This window comes from Stenella coeruleoalba (genome assembly GCF_951394435.1).
Source record: "Stenella coeruleoalba genome assembly, chromosome: 5".
NCBI lineage: Eukaryota > Metazoa > Chordata > Mammalia > Artiodactyla > Delphinidae > Stenella > Stenella coeruleoalba.
The window spans coordinates 118550563-118573781 of NC_137150.1; the positions used below are offsets into that span (position 1 = coordinate 118550563).

The following is a 23219-nucleotide window of genomic DNA, read 5'->3' on the forward strand; positions in this document are numbered from 1 at the left end:
CAGGTGAGTCATGACCACTGTGGCAGAAAACATTAGAAGTTTCTCTTGAAAGTGAGAGCTGGACAGAAGCCTAATTTGCTCACTTTTTTCTGAAAATTCCGCTTAGACAATCTGGAGGAAAGATTAAATAAAGTCCCCTCTAGGGACCAGACTGAATGGCAGTCCAGTGGAGCTCTTGCTTGGTTCATTGTCAGAGGCTCTGCCTGATACTTTGATTCGTTTGTGGGAAACCTGAAGATGCCACCATGGTGTTCACGGAGTAATGAAAGCTCGTTCGGTGAGCCGTGGGTGCTGTGTGGACCGTTAGCTGCCTCGGTGTGAGGGGTGGTATGTTGCTATCCCTCGCTCCATTGCTGAGGCCCACCCTGCTCTTTCAGATACACCAGACGTATATGTGGATGCAACTCAGGAAAGAAACTGGACGGGGTGATGATAACAAAGGGAATTGACAGAGGGTTAATATGGTGACCACACATTACCAGCACCTTCCCTGAGAACTCTGAAAAAGCCTATTATTGAGACCTTTCGGTATAAATAGACTGGGTTGTTTTGCAGAGGAGAGCACACACAGGTTAACTTTCCTTCGTGTGTGTATATGGTGCGCTCAGACTGCACCCACATCACAAGAACACGTGGCAACAGCATGTGTGGGGACTCAATCAACACTGGGATTTTTTTTTCAACTTTTTATTCTGAAATAATTTTAGTTTTATAGAAAAGTTGCAAAAATACCAGAAAGTTCCTGAGAGTATACCCATAACCTAATTTTTCCTAATGTTAACATTTTATAAAAGCATAGTACAACTACCAAAAGCAAGAGATTAATGTTGGGACAATAATATTAACTAAACTACAGGCCTAATTTGAATTCCACAGCTTCCTGTTAATGCGTTTTTGTGCTGGGGTCAAATCTAAGATCCCTGCTGCATTGACATCTGTAGTCTCCAGTTAATGTCAGGGGGCACATGATGTCCTGTCTATTGTTAACCATGATCACTTGGTTTCAGTTTTATCTGATAGGTTTCTCTGCTATAAAATTACTACTTTAAAAAAAAATTACTACTTTTCCCTCTGGGATTAAAAAATAATCGCATGTTGGTGGGAATGTAAATTGATACAACCACTATGGAGAACAGTATGGAGGTTCCTTAGAAAACTAAAAATAGAACCACCATACGACCCAGCAATCCCACTACTGGGCATATATATACCCTGAGAAAACCATAATTCAAAAAGAGTCATGTACCACAGGGTTCATTGCAGCACTATTTACAATAGCCAGGACATGGAAGCAACCTAAGTGTCCATCAACAGATGAATGGATAAAGAAAATGTGGCACATATATACAGTGGAATATTACTTGGCCATAAAAAGAAACGAAATTGAGTTATTTGTATGAGGTGGATGGACCTAGGGACTGTCATACAGAGTGAAGTAAGTCAGAAAGAGAAAAACATACCGTATGCTAACACATATATATGGAATCTAAAAAAAAAGAGAAATGGTTCTGATGAACCTAGGGATAGGACAGGAATAAAGACGCATAGAGAATGGACTTGAGGACACGGGGAGGGGGAAGGGTGAGCTGGGACGAAGTGAGAGAGTAACATGGACATATATACACTACCGAATGTAAAATAGATAGCTAGTGGGAAGCAGCTGCATAGCACAGGGAGATCAGCTCGGTGCTTTGTGACCACCTAGAGCGGTGAGATAGGGAGGGTGGGAGGGAGACGCAAGAGGGAAGAGATATGGGATATATGTATACATATAGCTGATTCACTTTGTTCTACCACAGAAACTAACACAACATTGTAAAGCAATAATACTCCAGTAAAGATGTTTTTTTAAAAAAAAAATCCCAGTGGGGGAACCACTTTGAGACTATGCAAATATCTTGTTTCTCCTCAAACTTTTGACCATTGATTTTTACCATCTATGCACGGATTTTGCCAGGAGTCAAGGTATTTTGAACTAAGCAAAAATATTCCTATATGGATGACATGATGATCAAAGCATATTCTGTCCCAAATAGAGATTTAGAGTGTTTCCTATAGACTGAGGCAGTGAGCCACTAGCATGGAGGGATGATGATACAATACACAGATGGAGCACAGCATTGCTAAATCGGTGGGACGCTGACCGAATACGAGTTGACGGCCATGTACCCTTAACTGAGAATGACTTTTTATTAGCTCTGCTAATGATCATGGTGGCACATGTTCTGAGGACAATAGCTAGATATCCGGGAGCCCCAGACCAAAGAAACCTTAGCGGGTGAGACTTTATTTTTGTTCCTTTTGTGGTTTCATCTTTCTTTCAATTCAGCTAAGTGCCGTGGATTAGCAGTTTGTCTTCCTGGCTTTGTAATGCTGGGGCTGGCATGTAAAAGACTTGCACTTTTCTCCACCCAGTGGAAAGCAGGCAGCCGGTCCTAAGCACCGCTCAGAACCAGTGCTGGTAAAAATCTCGTTCTGCTGTGCATAGAGTGTGTTGAAATCTCAAACTCAGTGGGACGTGATTTCCTGAGCAGCCACTTTAAACAACTGCCTGTTATTAGATATGTCTGGGGAGGGGACATTTTTCAGTAGAAAAGAAGAAGGGTTAGGGTTAGAACGCTGTATTACCAGTAGAAGTTTGATGTCCAAAGCATTGCTTCAGTATCTCACCTACTGCTAGTTTGTGTAATAAAGGATTTATTGGTAGGTTGAAGAAATGGAGAACAAGGCTCATTTTGTTGAAGACTCAGAGGATGAGATAATGCGCAAAACTGATTCAAAAGTCCAGTTGATGTAATGTCCAGGGCAACTGATCAGTCTGCAAAAGAAAGAGATTTGCTTAGGAAAGTCAACAACGCAGTTAAATGCATCTGTTGATCCTTACTAAAAAGTATAAGTAGTAACAAAGGGGAGAAATCCAATTAAATTTAAGAATTACCAGGAAATGTGTGAAGTGAGATCATGATTGACAACCTTAGGTAAAGATGCCCCACTGCGTATGACAGACCGTGTCAGCCAGATTTGGAAAACAGTTTGACACTTTCTTATAGAGATAAACATTTACTTACCTGGTATGAAAAAGGAAAACATATACCACTATTTACAAGCAGTGTTGTTCAAACTGTTCACGTAGTGCCAAACTGTAAAACCCATTCACATTTATTCTTAGTAGTGAAAGAATAAAAGCCCACTCAGGACTTGAAAGAATGAAAATCAGAAAAACAGAAGAAAAGCAGTCCTGCCATTTATCAGGTTGGGAAGAGAGATGCAAATAGAGCCAGGTACAGGGTTTATGGGGAATGTTGCTCTCCAAGGTCGTGGGATGCTGGGAAACTATAGCCTACTGCTGTCTCCTCATTGCTGCCCCCAGACCCGCTTTGCGCTACTCATCCTTTACTGGGGGTACTCAGGTTGCTAAATGACCCTCGTCTCCAGTTTAATCCCTGCTTCTCCTAATCCTGCCTCAGAAATGGCATCAGATTCAGAACTGATCTCTGCCTCTAGAAGACTCTTCTCAGAACCTTCAGAATCCCTCTCTCCCTTGTCCCAGCTCCTCATAGCACCTCCTCGCCAGTCAGTCTGAGTTCCACAGACTTCACACCTGCTCCTGGCCAGTTTAGCTAATTAGGCTTTAACAGTAGCCCCAAGACAGGAAACAGTGTGCATCAATACCTGAATGAACAAGCAATGGGATACAACTCGGTAGTAAGAAAGAACAGACCACTGATATATATATATATATACAACAACATAGATCAATTGGATCAGTCATAAAAAAGCCTTACGATGAATAAAAGAAGCAAAAGCGCATACTGTATTTTTCCATTTATACGACTCACGAAGCAGCAGAACTAATCTATAGCAATAGAAATCTGATCAGCGGCTGTCTGGGACCCGTTTGTGCAGTGAGATCAACTGCAGTCAGCTTGAGGGAAATTGCTTGGGAGAGGATTGGCGTGGTGCTTAGTGTTGAAAGTGATCAGCTCGCATGATTAAAATGTGTTCATTTTATTGTATGTGTATTATGCCTTAATGCAGTTCAGCAAGAGAGTCTGAACTGCCAGGGTGTTAACCTAGTGTTCAGGTGGGTTTCACATAATGGAGTTAGACCTGGAATATAACCTCAGATCTGCCTTTTTATAACACTGCTCTCTGGGTGGTTTTGGATCGCTGTAAATGTGGAAAATAATTGGTCCTTCCTGTACTAAGTGAATTGTCCCTCCTATCAGCATAATTTATCATCAACCCCCTGATTGTTGGGTTAACAGCACACAGAGAGGGTTGTGACAATGCATATACTCCCAGAGGGCTACACGTCACGCTCCAAGTAGAAGAATAGGTTGGGAATGGGGGGTGGGGGGAAGAAGCTTCCTTGGGTCTGAAGTAGCCCAGCCCGCATCATCCTTGCTTTTTGCACATGTGCCCCATGGGATGGAGGGGCGCAGAGCCGCACCTGAGATGCTGCCTGGCCTTGTGCAGTGGCTGCTTGCCTGAGCTCATTCTTGCCTGTTTTGTGCTGGATCAAGCTGAGTAAACTGGCGTTGGCAACCTATTGTAGTCTTTCAGTCTTGTCCACTCTGAACCCAGGACCCCCTGCTATTGAGTTAGTGGTTGTGTGACATGCTGTGTGTTTAAGTAATCATTAGAAACACACATTCCGTTCTCTTGTATAAAGTTATAACTTATTTTCTTTTCTCAGTTAAGCCTTCAGGTACAAGATGTTACATTGATGGATCAGAAGAAATTGGAAGTGACTTTAAACTAAAATGTGAACCGAAAGAAGGTTCACTCCCATTACGATATGAATGGCAAAAATTGTCCAACTCACAGAAACTGCCAACCTCATGGTTACCAGGTACTGCTGATTATGCACTTTGAATCGTGTGCCATTGATTTAGACTTAAGTCTAGCAGGGTTTGTGCATGTAAGTGTATATTTTTTAATCCCCAGATACCTTCCCTTTTCTAGACAGAGCAATCAGGATTCTGTGGGAATTAGTCAGTGTTTTATAATGACAACTTGGTGTCATGTAGTATAAGTGAAGAGATATTTTTATAATGATCACCATTTAGGATATTATAATTGGTTTCTTTGTTGTATATATATATATTTTTTTGTTTTGTTTTGCGGTAGGCGGGCCTCTCACTGTTGTGGCCTCTCCCGTTGCGGAGCACAGGCTCCGGACGCGCAGGCTCAGCGGCCATGGCTCACGGGCGCAGCCGCTCCGCGGCATGTGGGATCTTCCCGGACCGGGGCACGAACCCGTGTCCCCTGCATTGGCAGGCGGACTCTCAACCACTGCGCCACCAGGGAAGCCCCTGTTGTATATTTTTTAATTGATGGTAATATTGATGGAAACTGTTCATTATCATAAATTAGTGGTTAAGTTACAGCAAGAGTTGGATCTTGAGTGTTTTGCCTGGGTTCATGTTGAAGATACGGTTATTTAACCATCATGTCTGTTAAAACAACAAAACAACAGCTGTGACTAACCAACAAGATTCAAATTGGTTAAATCTGATTATTCATCTGTATGTTATAATTAACCTGTTCTTCAAACTGGTTACCATGCTCCACCCTCCTCCCTCCCACCCCACCCCGCTTTTAAGCAGGATCTCTCTCCACCTCTGTTTTTCAAACTAAGAGGCTGAACAATACGACCCCCTCTCACTTTCTTTCATGTTTCTTCTGTCTGGGGGGATGACATACATTTTGTAAATCTTACTGCTGCACCTAAGAGCCTTTGTGGCACAGAATGTTTTTTATAGTCAACGTGGCTCTGCTTCAGCAGAGACTCTCTGTGCCTGGCTGAAGGGGTCATGATTACCTTGGCTTTGACATAAATGAACTAGAGGCACAGTCGTTTGCATCCCGGAGACATGCACGTGTCTTGCCAAGTTTGTTCTGTATGTAGCTTCAGTTTGTCTCACTTTTACCTGGATTGTCAACCAAGTAGAGTTTGCTTTTACTAAAAACTCAGCAATATGTTACTATAAGAATGGGTTTTGCTCCCTTACCCCCTTTCTTCTCATAGAAATGACTTCACCTGTTATATCTGTAAAAAATGCCACTACCGAATACTCTGGGACATACAGTTGTACAGTCAAAAACAGAGTGGGCTCTGATCAATGCCTGCTACGCCTGGATGTTGTTCCTCGTAAGTTATCTTCTTTCTGCTCTGATAGTGTTATCTTTATACAGCCTCCTTTGGTTCCATCAGTGAGTGTGGGTATTAAGGGCAAGGGGATGCTAACTTTGAGCAAAGCACCCTGTGGCTTGGTTGCTAGCTTTTCTAAGTCATGGAAAGAAAAAAAGTACTACATTTTATTAATAAAACCTTCTTTATTATTGTAGTGACATTAAAGAGGCAAGAGTTGTCAAATTGACTCTTGTACCATATTTAGCCAATGTCAGTGACGACAGACTTTTTAGAACATTCTTATATGCCAACCAAGATAGCTGTGAATATTAAAATCCCCTAGAGTGGTTTCATTCTTTTATCCTTGAAATAGCTTACACAGTTCAGAAGAAAGTTCTTTTAGTGGATTTTCCCCTAGACCAGAAAAAAAGCTAACTAATTTGTCTCTTAACGTTAGTATATGCGATGAAATCAATGTCATTGTGTATCCTTACCTTCAAAATGACTAGATGGAAGTTTTTTTGTTTGTTTGTTTTGCTTTTTTTAATATTAATTATTTTCTTATTAACATTTTATTCTAGCTTCAAATAGAGCTGGGACAATTGCAGGAGCTGTTATAGGAACTTTGCTTGCACTAGTCCTCATTGGTCTTATCATCTTTTGCTGTCATAAAAAGCGCAGAGAAGAAAAATACGAAAAGGAAGTTCATCATGATATCAGGTAATTAAGTGACACAGGAGTTGACTGATGTATACTCTATTATGTCACTAAAGCATTAATTCTCTTAACCATCTGAAGCATTTGTCCCTATGAGAATTGGATGAAAGCTATAGCTCTTCCCCTCAACATATTTGAAAGCTTTTACTTATTTCAAGTGTGTGGAGCCAACCAACCTACACTGTGCCCTCCTCCCCATTTTGGGCTCTACATTAAGAACCATTGCAAAATGCTTTTCTCAAGACTGTCTACCTTCTCCCAATAAAGTACAGGCATGAAACAGCAAAGGAAACCATAAACAAGATGAAAAGACAACCCTCAGTATGGTAGAAAATATTTGCAAATGAAGCAACTAACAAAAGATTAATCTCCAAAATATACAAACAGCTCATGCAGCTCAATATCAAAAAAACAAACAGCCCAATCCAGAAATAGGCGGAAGACCTAAATAGACATTTCTCCAAAGACATACAGATGGCCAAGAAACACATGAAAAGATGCTCAACATCACAAATCATTAGAGAAATGCAAATCAAAACCACAGTGAGGTATCACCTCACACTGGTCAGAATGGCCATCATCAAAAAAAACCTATAAACAATAAATGCTGGAGAGGGTGTGGAGAAAAGGGAACCCTCTTGCACTGCTGGTGGGAATGTGAATTGGTTCAGCCACTATGGAGAACAGTATGGAGGGTCCTTAAAAAACTAAAAATAGAACTACCATATGACCCAGCAATCCCACTACTGGGGATATACCCTGAGAAAACCATAATTCAAAAGGAGTCATGTACCAAAATATTAATTGCAGCTCTCTTTACAATAGCCAGGACATGGAAGCAACCTAAGTGTCCATCAACAGATGGATGGATAAAGAAGATGTGGCACATGTATACAACGGAATATTACTCAGCCATAAAAAGAAACGAAATTGAGTTATTTGTAGTGAGGTGGATGGACCTAGAGTCTGTCATACAGAGTGAAGTAAGTCAGAAAGAGAAAAACAAATACTGTATGCTAACACATATATGTGGAACAACAACAACAAAAGGTTCTGATGAACCTAGGGGCAGGCCAGGAATAAAGACGCAGATGTAGAGAATGGACTTGAGGACACGGAGGGGGAAGGGTAAGCTGAGAGGAAGTGAGAGAGTAGCATGGGCATATATACACTACCAAATACAAGATAGCTAGTAGGAAACAGCTGCATGGCACGGAGAGATCAGCTGAAAGCTTTGTGACCACCTAGACGGGTGGGACAGGGAGAGTGGGAGGGAGGCTCAAGAGGAAGAGGATATGGGGATATATGTATACATATAGCTGATTCCCTTTGTTGTACAGCAGAAACTAACATAACGTTGTAAAACAATTATACTCCAAAAAAGATGTGAAAGGAAAAAAAGTACAGGCATAAAGGTTTCAAAAAATGGAGCTGTTGGGCTTCCCTGGTGGCGCAGTGGTTGAGAGTCCGCCTGCCGATGCAGGGGACGCGGGTTCGTGCCCCGGTCCGGGAAGATCCCACATGCCGCGGAGCGGCTGGGCCCATGAGCCATGGCCGCTGAGCCTGCGCGTCCGGAGCCTGTGCTCCGCAACAGGAGAGGCCGCAACGGTGAGAGGCCCGCGTACCACAAAGAAAAAAAAAGAAAATTGAGATGTTAAGGTTTGATTTCTCTATACAGCTAATCTACAGAGCATGGGATTGTTATTTATTTATTTATTTTTTTGCAGTACGCGGGCCTCTCACCGTTGCGGCCTCTCCCGTTGCGGAGCACAGGCTCCGGACGCGCAGGCTCAGCGGCCATGGCTCACGGGCCCAGCCGCTCCGTGGCATGTGGGATCTTCCCGGACCGGGGCACGAACCCGCGTCCCCTGCATCGGCAGGCGGACTCTCAACCACTGCGCCACCAGGGAAGCCCTGGGTTTTTTTTTTTAAAGATCTGATTGTATCAAGTGACATAGGTAGTTAATAGAACTATGGGTAATGTGATTTTCTTTTATTTTTTAAATATTCTAAACCAGTAGATCTTAACTAGAAGTACACATTGGATTATAGAACTTGTAAAAATAACATATGACCAAAGTAACACCCAGAAAATTGACATTTGGTGGGTCTGGGCACTTTTGTTTTTTAAATGCACAGAAGTAACTCAGATATATATTCTATGTCAGTGCTTAGTGTGAAAATTCTTATGCCTAATTCTCAGTTTTTGCAAACTTCAGTCTGCTAAGTTTTCAGCTAAAGTCTTAGATGAGTACCTTTCATAATAAAAAGGATATTTTGTCTTGTTCTTTTTTTGGTAGAAATATCTGCAGGTGTTAGGGCTTTATTGACTATAGAGTGTTACATGACTGTAACCAGGTTATCTTGATCAGTGATACTAGAACATGAAAATATTTGAAGTTTGTTCTTTGCAAGACAGCATTATAGAATAGCACATTTTTGTAAAAAACACATTTCATTGTGAAGATAGAAACTGTAAATGATAAATTTGGCACAGATACACAGTTATGACATTATGCCTTATTGTGCTTGTTTTTTGTGTGTCACACACGATTTTATGTACTTAATGCTTAAATAGAGGCTCTTCCCTACCCATGATTCATAGCTTACATATTGTAGGTTTTTAGAAATTTGTTCTTTGAACAGGTATTGGGATCTTTATTTCTAGGGAAGACGTGCCTCCTCCAAAGAGCCGTACGTCCACTGCCAGAAGCTACCTCGGCAGCAATCATTCGTCCCTGGGATCCATGTCCCCTTCCAACATGGAAGGGTATTCCAAGACTCAGTATAACCAAGTGCCAAGCGAAGACTTCGAGCGCGATCCTCAGAGTGCGACGCTCCCAACTGCTAAGGTAGCTGCCCCTAATCTCAGTAGGATGGGAGCGGTGCCCGTGATGATTCCAGCACAGAGCAAGGACGGGTCCATAGTATAGAGCCTCTGTACCCTTCATCTGTGCTCTCCTCTTGAGATGTGAACACCTGTTTTAATTTTTGCTACCAGCCTCAAAAAAAACATATATATATATATATATATAAAGTTAACCAAAAACTGTAAGAATAATACTTCAAAAAGTTTTGTTTGGTTATATTGAAATAGTAAAGGCATTAAAGTTCTAAGGACAAATTCACCATCTAAATAATATTTCCTTTAAGAGCTTGACTTTATAGGTTTCTGACTATCAATACTTAAGTCAGCTGTGGCACTTTGAATATGAAATCATAGGTGAAGAAATAAATTGGTGAACTTACATGCATACCAAGTTGATACTTGAATCATCTGAAAGTGGTACTTTATAATTTCTGTTATTTTTATATTGCTTTTTTCAATTAATTTATGACCCCCCCCCTGCCAAAATTGGTAAAGAAAGATTCATGGCAAAAATACTCACGTAGATTTATGTTTGTTTTTGGTTTTGCTTCTTTGAAAAGTCTAAATGTGTTTGACGAGTCTCTAATAACTAGAAAACAGTACTAGAAGTCACTAGTTCTGAGTAATTCATAAACCTTGTGTATGAAATGACTTAAGTATTTAATTGCTAGATTGCTGTGGGCAGCAGGGACGTAGTAAGCTCTTTTGTATGCTAAAATAAAGGAGCATTTATCTGATTCATTTAGAAAATTTGCTGTCAGCTACATATAGCGATGACACTAGTGGTGCAGTTGTGAGGATGAATTTTGTTGATTAATGTTCCAATGCCCTGAGGCCTGTGGTGGTCTTCAGAACAGTGACCTGCTATCAAGGAAGTGTAGTATTTTGCAATTCCCAAGTAAATGCTCGTCCTCAACTTTACGTGATATTTTTCTAAAAAGAAAAGATTATAACTCATTTATTATTTGACAATTACAGATTGTTAATTCCGTAATTATTGGTTCTAAATTTTAATTTTTTTTTCCTGGTTCAGTGTTTTGTTTTTGTGATGGTGTTGTACATTATATGTTCTAGAAATGTAATCTTAAATTACCCTCTTGAATGCAGTTCCTGGAGGATACTTTCTTCATAGACTTAGAATACACTTTAAACTAGTAAGTGTCCTCTATCAATTCTGTTTCAGACTTGGGAGGATGTACAGTTGCTATTGTATGGCCAGCATGTCTTGTGTAGTTGCAGAAAATCAAGCTGAGCTTTGAAAAGTTTGTCTTAGTTTTGTGGAAGTGACTTAATCTTAAAAAAAAAGAAAAAAAAAAAAAGAAGAGAGAAATGAAAAGGAATAAAAGGAATACTCCTACCTGCCAAATGTGTTAAGTACTGTTTTAGTAGATGAAAGTGAATTTATTGTACTTTCCTTAAGATTGTGAGGGAGTGTGGATTGAGTAGAATGAGCCAGCAGTTTCTTCATAGTAATACGGTCTGCAGTAACTTATTTCACTAGCTCTGATACCTTTTCCCTAGATTTTAGTAGGGAGTTGGTTTCTTTTCATCTCTTTGGGTGCTGTGGTGGTAAATGCTACATTATAAATTAATGTTGGCATGAATTTATTCTTAGGCAGAGTATTGTATACACTTTTTAATGGTAAATTGAAGCTGAATGTGTAATGGATTCGTGTATAGTTTTACGTATTTGGAAGCATTTTAAAAATAGGTTTTTAACATTACATAATATTGCTTTTACTCTTGTGTTAACGTTTTCATCTGTGCCTTTTGGGTAATTTAGTTTTTATTATGAATTTCTGGTGCCTATGAGCTAGCTATCGCCTGAAAGGTGCTTAGAGGTGAAGGTACTGTTCCTAAAAATGCATCACTGTGATACCTTTCTATCCTCATACTTTCAGTCTTGCCTCTTTTCTGATCTTTCTGGATGCAAGTTAACTGATTGTGTGACTCATAAAGTTTTTAAAATTTCAACATCCCCTACACTCTTTTGACTGTGTTTCTGATTTTATAATAACTGTTTTTGAATACCAGGCCTCTGGTCTGTTTCATATGAATAAAATTTATGATATTATACAAATAAGCAGCAGAGCACAGACATTACTAATAAAAATTTTGGTCCTTTCTAGTCCCAGTTTTCATATAATGAAAATTATGCTATCAATCTAAGTAGAAATTACTACAAAAGATGGACATATGTAAGGCTTTCCTTTCCTTAGACTTCATAGTTAGTCTAGGATTTGGTTATAAGTAAATCGGAATCTCTTCCAGAAATGCTTCCTTCCAGGTCAGGGTCATTACCAGCTACAGCCTGAGAAACAAGCTTGGAAAAAAACTACTGTTGTGACCTGAAGAGACCTACTGGATGTGGTTGAGTTTAGAGGACAGAACTCAGTTTTAGGCTTATGTCTCCAGCTACTCATTGTAAATTTCAGTGAATCCAAAAGTCAAATAGCACTGATAACTTCCTAAATAATTCTCAGTGGTAGTTTCTGGTGAACTAGAGATCAAGTATTTGTTCTAGAATTACTATTGGTAATCATCAAGCAAGTCAACAAAAAATCGTTATTCAAGCATTTCCACTAGTAGCCAAACATCAGTCAAGGACGGCACTGAACCTTCAAAGCAAAACTCTTCCATTCTACTTTATACCTAAGAGACTTGACACCATCTTTCTGAGTTATGCAGGATAACTTCAAAAGAAATATCATAGAGGACGTAATTCTGTGCTTTGCATATGTAGATTACAGGTTTCTTTTTCTTATGGCAACCTTACTAATATTTCCCTGTTAGAAGGCCAAAAACAAAAACCTTATTGATAAACGGGCCAAATTACTTTTTTAAATTTGGGCTATCTGCCGGGAAGTTGTTACAATGGAAACACAGACTGTGTCTTAGGGGGAGGTTAATTCAAGAAACACAATTAGATTATTGGTATGAATTAATACCTGGTTTTTATTGAAAAGATAATTTTTAGGATTGAGTTCTGGAAATTTGGAGCAAGTGAAGGGGCAAATAAACATTTTGATTAAATATGAAAAGAACTCACTGCATGAAGTTGGATGTCAAATTCTGTAATGTTTGGCTTCTTAACTATTCTCTGTCTTTCTGTGTGCGTGCAGCATGTAAATCTGAAGTTATATGAACGTTTAAAGTTTTTTTTTCTAATCTTGTTCCATCTCCACAGTGTTTAGGGCTTTCAGATGCCTTATTCCAGTGTGAACAGAAAAAGTCCTTATTTTTTTGTGGTTACTGCTTTGATGTGTCATGTAAGGAGTAGTTTGTAGAAAATGTTGGCATACTTTTAACTTTTTAGTGGCTTGTGACATTATATATTATATATATGTATATATATCTTTATAATATTCCTGTGTTTAGTAGTATAAATGTTCTGGGCAAGTTTTCATATTTCAAATGCCTTTGGATATTCTTGCAATACAGGCAACGTGTTCTGTAGTTAGATTTTTTTTACTCATTTGACACTAAAATGGTCTATAACTGAGCACAAATTCTACCTAATAGAAGCAGGAAAGAATAATAAATAAACTGATGAATTGTGGTTCTGTTTATCTTATGGATGGTAACACCAGCGAATATTGGCTACATCTGGCTTCTCACTGTTCATTAAAATCCAGTTTTATAAAATACCCTATTTTGTAATTTCAGAGTGTGGTGTGAATATCGGTTGGATTTGGTTTTGGTACTGAACACTAAAAGCTCCAAAGAACTCTGTTTTCTACTAACTTAATGACACAAGTGTTAAGAGAACCACAATTCACTGATTTTCATCCCTAACTGTGGATTTCTGTGACAAATACACTTGTACTACTGAGAAGTAATATTTTGACACTTCATATATGCAAGTAGAGAATTGATAGTGTCAGTTTCAAAAATGATTTTTTGTATTTCAAGTTTCTGGCTTAAATATCCAATGGTGCAGATTTTGACATTTGTAAGAACAAAATTTGGTTTTAAAAAAAGCCAAAAACTTGCTCTGGTTTTGTGACCTTGTGTACCTTTAAAAAAAATAAAATCAAGAAAGTAGTTTTCTGCCTCATGGTGTGGCTTCATAAGCTTCATTATACTCTTCCTCCCTGCTTTTCTGAGCCAGGGTTTCCTTCTCCCCTCTCCTTTGCATCTTTTATTAAACAAAGTAAAGATCAGAACAATGACATCAATGAAAACATATCAAACATATTTATAGAAATTTCTCCAGTCCTGTGCATCTATATGACAGTAAATAACATAATGTATCCGGGGTTGAAACCTCCAAAGTTATCGTGTCACTATTTACAGCGTAAATTCAAGAGTTTTTCAGATGAATTAAAAATGTGCGTACTTATATGTATTAAATACACACATCTAGTTATACTTTAAAGCTATTTTCATTGACTCTAAGTGTTGATTTCAGAAAAAAAAACAGGATGGGGTTAGCAGTGCTTTTGTAAGAAGGTATTTTGAGAAATATTTTGTTTACACTACAGTTTCTCAACCTTGGCACTTTTAACATTTTGGGATGGATGATTCTTGGTTGTGGGAGACATCCTGTGCATTGCAGGATGTTTAGTAGCATCGCTGGCCTTTACCTACTAGGTGCCAGTAGCTCTTGCCCTCCTTCCTCCAGATGTGACAACCAAAAATGTCTCCAGTGTTGCCAAATAGCCACTGGGGTGGGGGGCAAAACTGCCCCTAGTTGAGAACCAGTGGTTTATACTAATGTGAAGTTTTCTACTCGGAGGTTAAAAGAAGAGCATAGGCTTTGGAGTCAGACATATCTGAATACCACTTATTACTAGATGCTTTACTTAGCTTCGGTTTCCTGGTGCTTGAAATGGGGATAAAAATACCTACATCACAGGGGATGTTGGAGGATTTTAAAGAGATAGAATTGATATAATGAAAATTCTTTGCATTTGTCCCTGTTTGCTGGGATGCTGATAGTGGTGCACAGATTTTCAAAGAATCAAGATTACAATAAAATATGCTAACAAACTACTAAGTATAATTTAATGCCTTTAATTTAGATCATATTTTAATCATGAAGTTCTAAAGGCCAGATCATATTTCTGGTTAATTAAGTACCAAATGACAAAACTGTTGAAATTGAGTCAAAATTGAATATAAAACAATCTGTTGTTAAATATTGATTAAAAAATGGTTTTAAGTCTATGTCATAAACAAATGTAGTTTCTAAATGCAGTAAAGGCAGCTGAAAAGATCAGGAAGCCAGTGCTAGGAATTCAGCTCAATATTTCTTGCTGATATTTCTGCAGTATAAATCAAATGGGATTTGTTGTTTTGTTACTTAAATGATGTTTCTAAATTTTATAACTATTTATAGGAGAAAAAATTGTCCTAAGGTAACTGCAGAAAAAGAATTTCTGAAGTTAATGAAGAACTGAGAAATAAATTTCAGTCTAGTTAATCAAGGGCTTGATCAGTATGCTTCTCGTTTCACTGCTGAGCTAGGAAATTCTAACTCTAATGGAGAATGAGAGAGGTGGGAGGAGATACAGGAAATTACAGAGGGAAAAACCTGATGTCAGCCCTCAACAAAGTGCTAGAAGCAGTCGTGATCTTGTGTTTCCCCAAGTCATTCATTGTCCACAGTCCCAGTGGATTAGTTGTTTTAAAATGTAAATCTGATCATATTAAAAACCAGATCATCTTAACCTGACACAGAAGGTCTCTGATGACCATTCTATTTCTCTGTGGTTTATTTTTTACACACCTCTAGGTGCACCTTTGTGATAGCCATACTCCATAGCTAAGGGGCTGTGGTCTCATACCTTTGTGAACATGTAATTTCCTCAGCCAGAAAGGAACCCATCGTTGTTTACCTGACCAGTGCCCTGCAGGTGTCAGTCCAAACTCTGTCTCCTTGGAATCATTTTTCCTATTCTCACCCCCGCCCCTCACTCAAGTTAAATTAGGGGTGCATTTGGGCCCTCTACATTGTATGGGTCTTTATGGCACAAAAACGTTTTGCATTCTAATTGCTTAACATTCTTAATTGACCTCCTTGATGAGTTTGAAGCTGGTTCATTCACCTTTATCCCCAGTTCCTAACTCTGACTTGCATATTGCTCAGTAAATGCTGAATGAATTTTTAGAAGGGACATTATGGGCATCAGGAGCAAGTGTGCATTTATCAAGTGTGTGTCATGTGTTCTGCAAGACAACGGGCCTGCTTTCTTCCAAGAAGGCAGTATCAAGAGAAAAAGGGTGAGTGTGTATGGGTGTTAAGGGAAAATTCTGCACAGGGCTTAAAAAGTTAACTTGCACAAATAAAGACTGGGTGACCTGACTCAATAGGACCCAACACAGAAACAAACCTAATTATTATGCAAACCTAGAGAAGTGGAGAAGCATTGGAGAAATAAGCTTCTAAAATCCTCCTCAGAGATTCTGAGTAGGTTTGGGGTAAGATCAGTGTTTCTCTCCCAGGTTATTTCAATAATCATCTAAACTTGGGAACCTCTGAATTGTTTAGGAAACCCTGTGTAGACAACTGGTGTCCATGCTAAGTCACTAGTAGGTAGAATGTTTTTTCTTGGACCTCACAAACTTTCAGAAATATTTGAGTACACCTTTAGTGAGGCCAAAAAACTTACATGCTTAGATATCATTGCCTAATTTGAATATAGTAATATTTCAGAATTTTTAGGGAGACCTGCTTTGATAGATAAAACACCATATCTTGGAAGATTTTAATTTTTAAAAAATGACATAATGTCAGTTGTTTTCAAGTCTTTTAAAATGATTAGTCTCCTGAAGAGACTAGTCATTTATAATTAATTCTGTGTATAATTGTATTAGTTTGCTAGGGCTACCATAACAAAGTACCACAAATTGGGTGGTTTAAAAAACAAATTCAGGGCTTCTTTGGTGGCTCAGTGGTTGAGAGTCCACCTGCCGATGCAGGGGAGACGGGTTCGTACCCCGGTCCGGGAAGATGCCGCATGCTGTGGAGTGGCTGGGCCCGTGAGCCATCGCCGCTGAGCCTGCACGTCTGGAGCCTGTGCTCCGCAACGGGAGAGGCCACAACAGTGAGAGGCCCGCATACCGCAAAAAAAAAAAAAAAAAAAAAAATTTACTGTCTCACAGTTCTGGAGGCTGAAGGTCTGAGATCAAGGTGATGGTAGGGTTGGTTCCTTTTTTTTTTTTTAATTGAAGTGTAGTCAGTTGATTTACAATATTAGTTTCAGGTGTACAACATAGTGATTCATATTTTTATAGATTATACTCCATTTAAAGTTGTTATAAAATAATGGCTATATTTCCCTGTGCTGTGCAATATATACTCGTAGCTTATTTTGTACATAGTAGTTGGTACCTCTCAATCCCATACCCCTATCTTCCCGTTGTCCCTCTCTCCACTGGTAACTACAAGTTTGCTTTCTATATTTGTGAGTCTGTTTTTGTTTTGCATATACATTCATTTGTATTATTTTTTGATTCCACATATAAGTGATATCATACAGTGTTTGTCTTCCTCTGACTTACCTCACCAAGCATAATATTCTCTAGGTCCATCCACTTTGCTGCAAATGGCAGAATTTCACTCTTTTTTATGGATGAGCAGTATTCCATTATATATGTGTGTGTGTGTGTGTGTTATATAGATGCTATATATATATATATGTATGTATATCACATCTTAATCCAATCATCTGTTGATGGGCACTTGGGTTGCTTCCATTTCTTGGCTATTGTAATAGTGCTACTGTGAACATTGGGGTACATTTATCTTTTCAAATTAGTGTTTTCATTTTTTCTGGCTGTATACCCAGGAGTGGAATTGCTGGATCATATGGTAATTCTATTTTTAGTTTTTTGAGGAGCCTCCATACTGTTCTCCATAGTAGCTGCATCAATTTACACTCCCACCAACAGTGCAAGAGGGTTCCCTCTTCTCCACATCCTCCCCAACATTAATTTGTAGACCTTTCAATGATAGCTGTTCTGACAGGTGTGAAAAGATGTTCTGGTTGTGATTTGCATTTCTGATGATTGGTGATGACCATTTTTTCATGCGCACTTTTGGCCATTCGTATGTCTTTGGAAAAGTGCCTATTCAGGTTTTCTGCCTATTTTTTAATCAGATTGTTTGTCTTTTTGATATCGAGTTGTATGAACTATTTATATATTTTGGATATTAACTCCTTATTCTTCTTACTGTTTGCAAGTGTTTCTCCCATTTAGTAGGATGTCTTTTTGTTTTGTCAGTGGTTTTCTTTGCTGTGCAAAAGCTTTTAAGTTTAATTAGGTCCCATTTGTTTATTTTTATTTTTGTTTCCTTTGCCTTAGGTGATAGATCCAACAAAATACTGCTACAATTTGTGTCAAAGAGTGTTCTGCCTATGTTTAGGAATTTAATGGTTTCTGGTCTTATATTTAGGTCTCTAATCCATTTTTAGTTTAGTTTTGTATATGGTGTGAGAAAATGTTCTAGTTTCCTTCTTTTACATGTAGCTGTCCAGTTTTCCCAGCACCACTTCTGGAAGAGACTGTCTTTTCTCCATTGTGTATTCTTGCCTCCTTTGTCACAGAGTAATTGACCATAGGTGTGTGTGTTTATTTCTGGGCTTTCTATCCTGTTCATTGATCTATGTATCTGTTTTTATGCCAGTGCCATACTGTTTTGATTACTGTAGCTTTGTAGTATAGTCTAAAATCAGTGAGCATGATTCCTGCAGCTTTGTTCCTTTCCCTCAAGGTTGCTGTGGCTATTGGGGATCTTTTGTGGTTCCATATAAATTTTCAGATTATTTGTTCTAGTTCTGTAAAAAAATATCATGGGTATTTTGATAGGTATTGCACTGAACTGGTAGATTGCCTTGGGTAGTATGGACATTTTTTTTTTTTTTGAATTAAGCAAACCTTTATTGAAGCTTAAATTGTGGTACAGAAATACATTTCAACTGATTTAAGTCCAACACCATGAAGAGAGAAATTATGGCACCAAAATTTTCCCTCCTCTATCATACACACTAGGATTAATTTAGATTACTATTCAATCTATAGTTTTTATTTTTCTAGGCTTTGTTCCATACAAATTTGTGCAGTTTCTCAACATTAAATAGAAATCTTAAATCTATTGGGCTGGGGCAGGGATCAGACCTCAAGCCAATAAGTGTTCATCAAATCTACTGGGACACTGTTCAAGAACAAAATCCACTTTGAGCATTGGTCCTCATAATAGCACCAAAACATTAGGTACTGTGCACTAATTACAGAATCGGACTGATCCATTGATTGAAAGCTTCTTCAATGAAGCTCTGAATCAACATGTTTAAAAGTCAAAAGTGTTCCAACCACTTGATTTCAAACCAAGTAGAATTTATGTTTAGAAACACTAAAAAAAAAGTGTTTCATTTATAAGTACGGAAGGAACAAAAACATCACTGCATCAATCCAGAATGAATCAAAAATTGTTTGAGGACAAGAAGAAATACAAAATTGAGTCAACTTTGCTCTTTTCTCAGCTGCTTAAATAAATGTCCGTATTAGCAAATACAGCTAAAAGATGCCAACTCTTTTAAGCCTGTATTTCTAGTCATTTCCAATTGACCATTTTGGAATTTTATATGTTATGTTTTATGGATAGCACTCTGCTTCACTGTGTAGTATGTCTGAATAACCTGAACAGTTCTCATTCATCACCTGATGTTACTCCATGGAGAAAGAAATACCAGTAAGAGGAAGCGTCAGAACACTATCACATGCATCACAAAGTCACAGAACTTTTTAAGTCACAAAGATGGCAAAGACATCGATTCTGCTTTGAACGAAAGTTTATGGCATATCATTAATAGAAATTAGTGGAAATGGCTATGAAAGTAAAAGTTGAGGTGAATCATCTGAGCTGACTCAACTTGTTGAATCCAACACAACCTTTATCTTAAATCTCCTTGCTAACAAATTTAGTGATAATTTTCCTATACTACTACTTAGCAAGTTAATAAAGACATGGGACCCATGAGAAGCTAATCTCATTTAATGGGGGGCACAGTATGGCATACAGTTCTGCCAATATTCCCTAGTATCAATCTACACCTTCTTCACTAATCAACACCAGCTTATTCCAAAAGAGCTCATGGTAACGAAAAATGCCAAACTCCCTTGACCTTAAAAGAAAATTAAGCCCAGGGTCCACCCCCAACCCCGTTCCCCCTCTGGGGTATAAGGTTAGTGTAAACCCACAGTGTAACAGTGTATTGCTTTATGGAGGGGGTGTGGTTGGGAGGGAGACACCATGGTGAGGAATGAATCAAAGTCACACAAGTATAGGAAGCAGTGAGATAGTAATACACAAAATGGATAACTGCAGTCATTTTCGTAGAGGACTCGACTCGTGGAAGAACTTTGATTGGTGCTGCAAAAACATCTGTATGAAGTAGAAATTCGTTTCAATAACATTAGTAGAGAATATGTTCTAGAAAGTGGAGGTAACTGGATGCAAAATCCTGGTAGCAATTTAATAGAACAGTCCCAGATGGCTAGGCTGAGGCCAACACCTAATGAGGACGAAAGCCTTGTCTGTGGGGAATTTTGGATGATACCTGGAGAAATACTACACTGTGCATAAACCAAATTGAGTTGTTTTCACAAATGTTGTAAAGTTTCATATAGTAAAAGGTTTTTTCTACATGCACTTCAATTTCACAGCAAGAGTGGCATAGGATACCTAAACACAGAAGAGAGCATTCATGCAAGATATCTAACTCCTTGATATAATAATGCATACAATTCAAAATGATTACACTATCATTACATCTAGGGCTTTCTGCAACTACAAGGTGGTGGTTATGGAAAGCATGACCCTTGGTATCAATATCTAAAAAGCAGCCACCACCTTCTTCTATGTGTGTTCTCTTTTTGCGTTTCTTCTTCATTTTTCTTAATCAACTCTGCTGTTGTTGCTGCTTCTTAGCAAAACTGGTAAAAACAAAATTGTAATCATTGAACATAGCGCTCTGGCAATCAAGACGTTTAAAACCTTCAATCTTCTGGGGTGAAGAAAGCACTGTGCGACATTTAGAACTCTGATTTACAAACAGGGTGGTCACAAATTTTCCTGGCTTGAAGACTTCCACAACTTTCCTGATCAGGTCATCATAGGAGGTCTGACTTAAGTTTGTTTCAAAGCTAACATAAGAAAATTCTGGTTCTGGAGTGATGTGAATAGTCCAATAAGTTCCATCCGATTTCATTCCATTCATTGAATACCCACAAGGATTGAACAGTGTGGCATCAATGACAGAACCTGGTATCAGGTCACGAATTCCACTCTCACGAGTGACATCCTTTGCAGTAACACCATCTTTCATGTAGAACTGGTCCATAACTGCTGGGTCAAGCTCACTCATCAGAATTTCCAGGGTTTGATCTGGCTGATTGATTACCCGACTCTCTGGGAAATCCAAAGTATACAAGTACCAACAATCAGAATTCATGCGTCCCATACAATATGCTGCTCCATTTGGGAAAATTGCATTCAGAAACTATTTCTTCCTGGAAATTCCGGTGTGGGTACCCTTGGTGAGAAGGCTTCATGAAATTCTTACGAGAATAAAAGAAGCTTTGAATTGAGTCAAACCCACTGTAATCCCTAGCAAGTTTCAACAGGGGAACCAGTGCTTTCAGCAAGAGGGTGGTACCACATGTCTTCAAAATGAAACGTCTCTTGGAGACAAACATGCTACTCTCACTGAGTACATAAGCTTCCTGCTTGTCAGTTTTTGTCACACTTATGATTGAACATTGCACATCCTTCAAAAGTATGTCCCACTCGGATCTTGGGATGGTGTGAAGATCCCCAGATCCTTGGTTTGCGTCGGGTTGCTGCCTGGAGAACCAAACCTCCAGCAGCTTCTCGGTCCCTTCGAAAAAATGTGCAGCTTCCATCACCGTGAGACTAGCGAACAACCAACAACCACAGAAAATCAACTAAATTAAATCTCTTCTCCCGCCGCTGCCGCCGCCGCTGCGGATTGTTCCAGCTGTGTTACTAAAGTTCAGGTTCCTTTTTTGCTATAATTTTATATTAACTTTTTTAAAAAAAGGGTTAATAAAATTTTCCCGGCTTTTTTTTTGTGTGTGTGTGAGCGAAAGTTGAACGTGAGTCTGTTGGAAATAGAGGCAGATACAGCTCAGTCTCTTGTAGTCCGCTGTTTCCCCGTTAGAGAGAGTAGAGCGAGCGCTAGCTAATGTCGCCGGCCATACTGTGGGAGCCTGGACATTTTAACAATATTAATTTTTCCAATCCATGAACATGGAATTTCTTTTCATTTAATTGTATTATTTTCAATTTCCTTCATCATTGTCTTACAGTTTTCAGAGTATAGGTCTTTCATCTCCTTGGTTAAGTTTATTTCCAGGTATCTTATTCTTTTTGATGCAGTTGTAAATGGAATTGTTTTCTTGAATTCTCTTTGTGATAGTTCATTGTTAGTGTATAGAAAAACAACAGATTTCTGATATTAATCTTGTATCCTGCAACTTTAGTGAATTTATTTATTAGTTCTAGTAGTTTTTTTGGTGGAGGGGGTTGGTTCCTTCTGAGCGTTGTGAGGGAAGTTCTCTCTCCTTGGCTTGTAGATGGCTGTCTTCTCTCTGTGTCACTTCATGTCACCTTCCCTCAGTGTGTGTCTATCTCTGTGTCCTATTTTCCCTTTTTATAAGGACACCAGTCATATTGGACGAGGACCCACCCTAATGACCTCATTTTACCTAATTGTATCTTCAACAACCCTATTTCCAAATAAGGTTATGTTCTCAGATACTGGAGATTAGAACTGCAGCATAGGAATTTGGGTACACACAATTCAATCCATAACAGAAATGATGATTGGAAACTGTGAAGCAGGACTAATAAATAAAATAGAGAAAGTTAGTATGGAATACATTCCCAAAGAGGTTTTTTTGCTTAGTTGGTACAATAAAAATAGCAGCACCTGAGTAACTATGCCAATATAGTTATTTCATGGTTCTCAGTCTCCCCCATCCTTACCCTCAGGAGTATACTATTGTTATTTCAAATATGCAGTGACCATAATACACTATTAACCTCACATCTGCTTGTCAAGTGAAAAAGTAGTTGATGAAATGATTATGGATTGTCTTCTTAAGAATCTTGCTGAAAAGATGAAACTATTTTTCCAGGGAAACAGTTTTTAAAGTTCTGTATTTCAAATTGTTTATATAATATTTGTGAAATGAATGTTTTTTTTTTAATGTTTCAAATATTAACCTCTATACTCCTTCTCCATAACAGTAAAATGAGGATAATAGCATCTATCTCATGGAATGGTTCTGGGAATGATAAAGTAATAACATGTCAAGCACTTAGGCTGGCACATGTCAGTGCTCTGTAAGCACTGGTTGGTGTCATCATCATCATTGTTATTGTGTTATAATAGCAATATTTGCCTCATATCTTACAGGATTAGGGGACTATATCCCAGTTTTCCCAAGACAGTTCTGTCTTAT

General features: G+C 38.6%; 2 protein-coding genes across 7 annotated transcripts in view; one reads left to right on the forward strand and one right to left on the reverse strand.

Moving 5' to 3' along the window:
* The window catches only part of CXADR (CXADR cell adhesion molecule), a 53160-nt gene extending 39375 nt beyond the window's left edge, over nt 1–13785 (forward strand). For 2 of the 6 annotated variants that reach the window (XM_079922040.1, XM_079922042.1), the window contains exons 4-7: nt 4700–4855; nt 6035–6157; nt 6721–6859; nt 9525–13785. In XM_079922040.1, the coding sequence (XP_079778166.1) occupies nt 4700–4855; nt 6035–6157; nt 6721–6859; nt 9525–9789 (683 nt within the window). In that variant the 3' untranslated portion in view covers nt 9790–13785. Of the gene's footprint in view, nt 1–4699; nt 4856–6034; nt 6158–6720; nt 6860–9524 lie in introns of those variants that run through there. The other 4 variants (XM_079922041.1, XM_079922044.1, XM_079922045.1 and 1 more) reach the window with 4 other exon arrangements.
* Nucleotides 13786–20096: 6311 nt separating this feature from the next.
* LOC307186529 (S-adenosylmethionine decarboxylase proenzyme-like) lies at nt 20097–22053 on the reverse strand. The gene is given in 2 exon segments (XM_079921710.1): nt 20097–21233; nt 21235–22053. Coding segments are annotated over 2 exon segments (1002 nt in total). The 5' UTR covers nt 21636–22053; the 3' UTR covers nt 20097–20632.
* Between the last annotated feature and the right edge of the window lie 1166 nt (nt 22054–23219).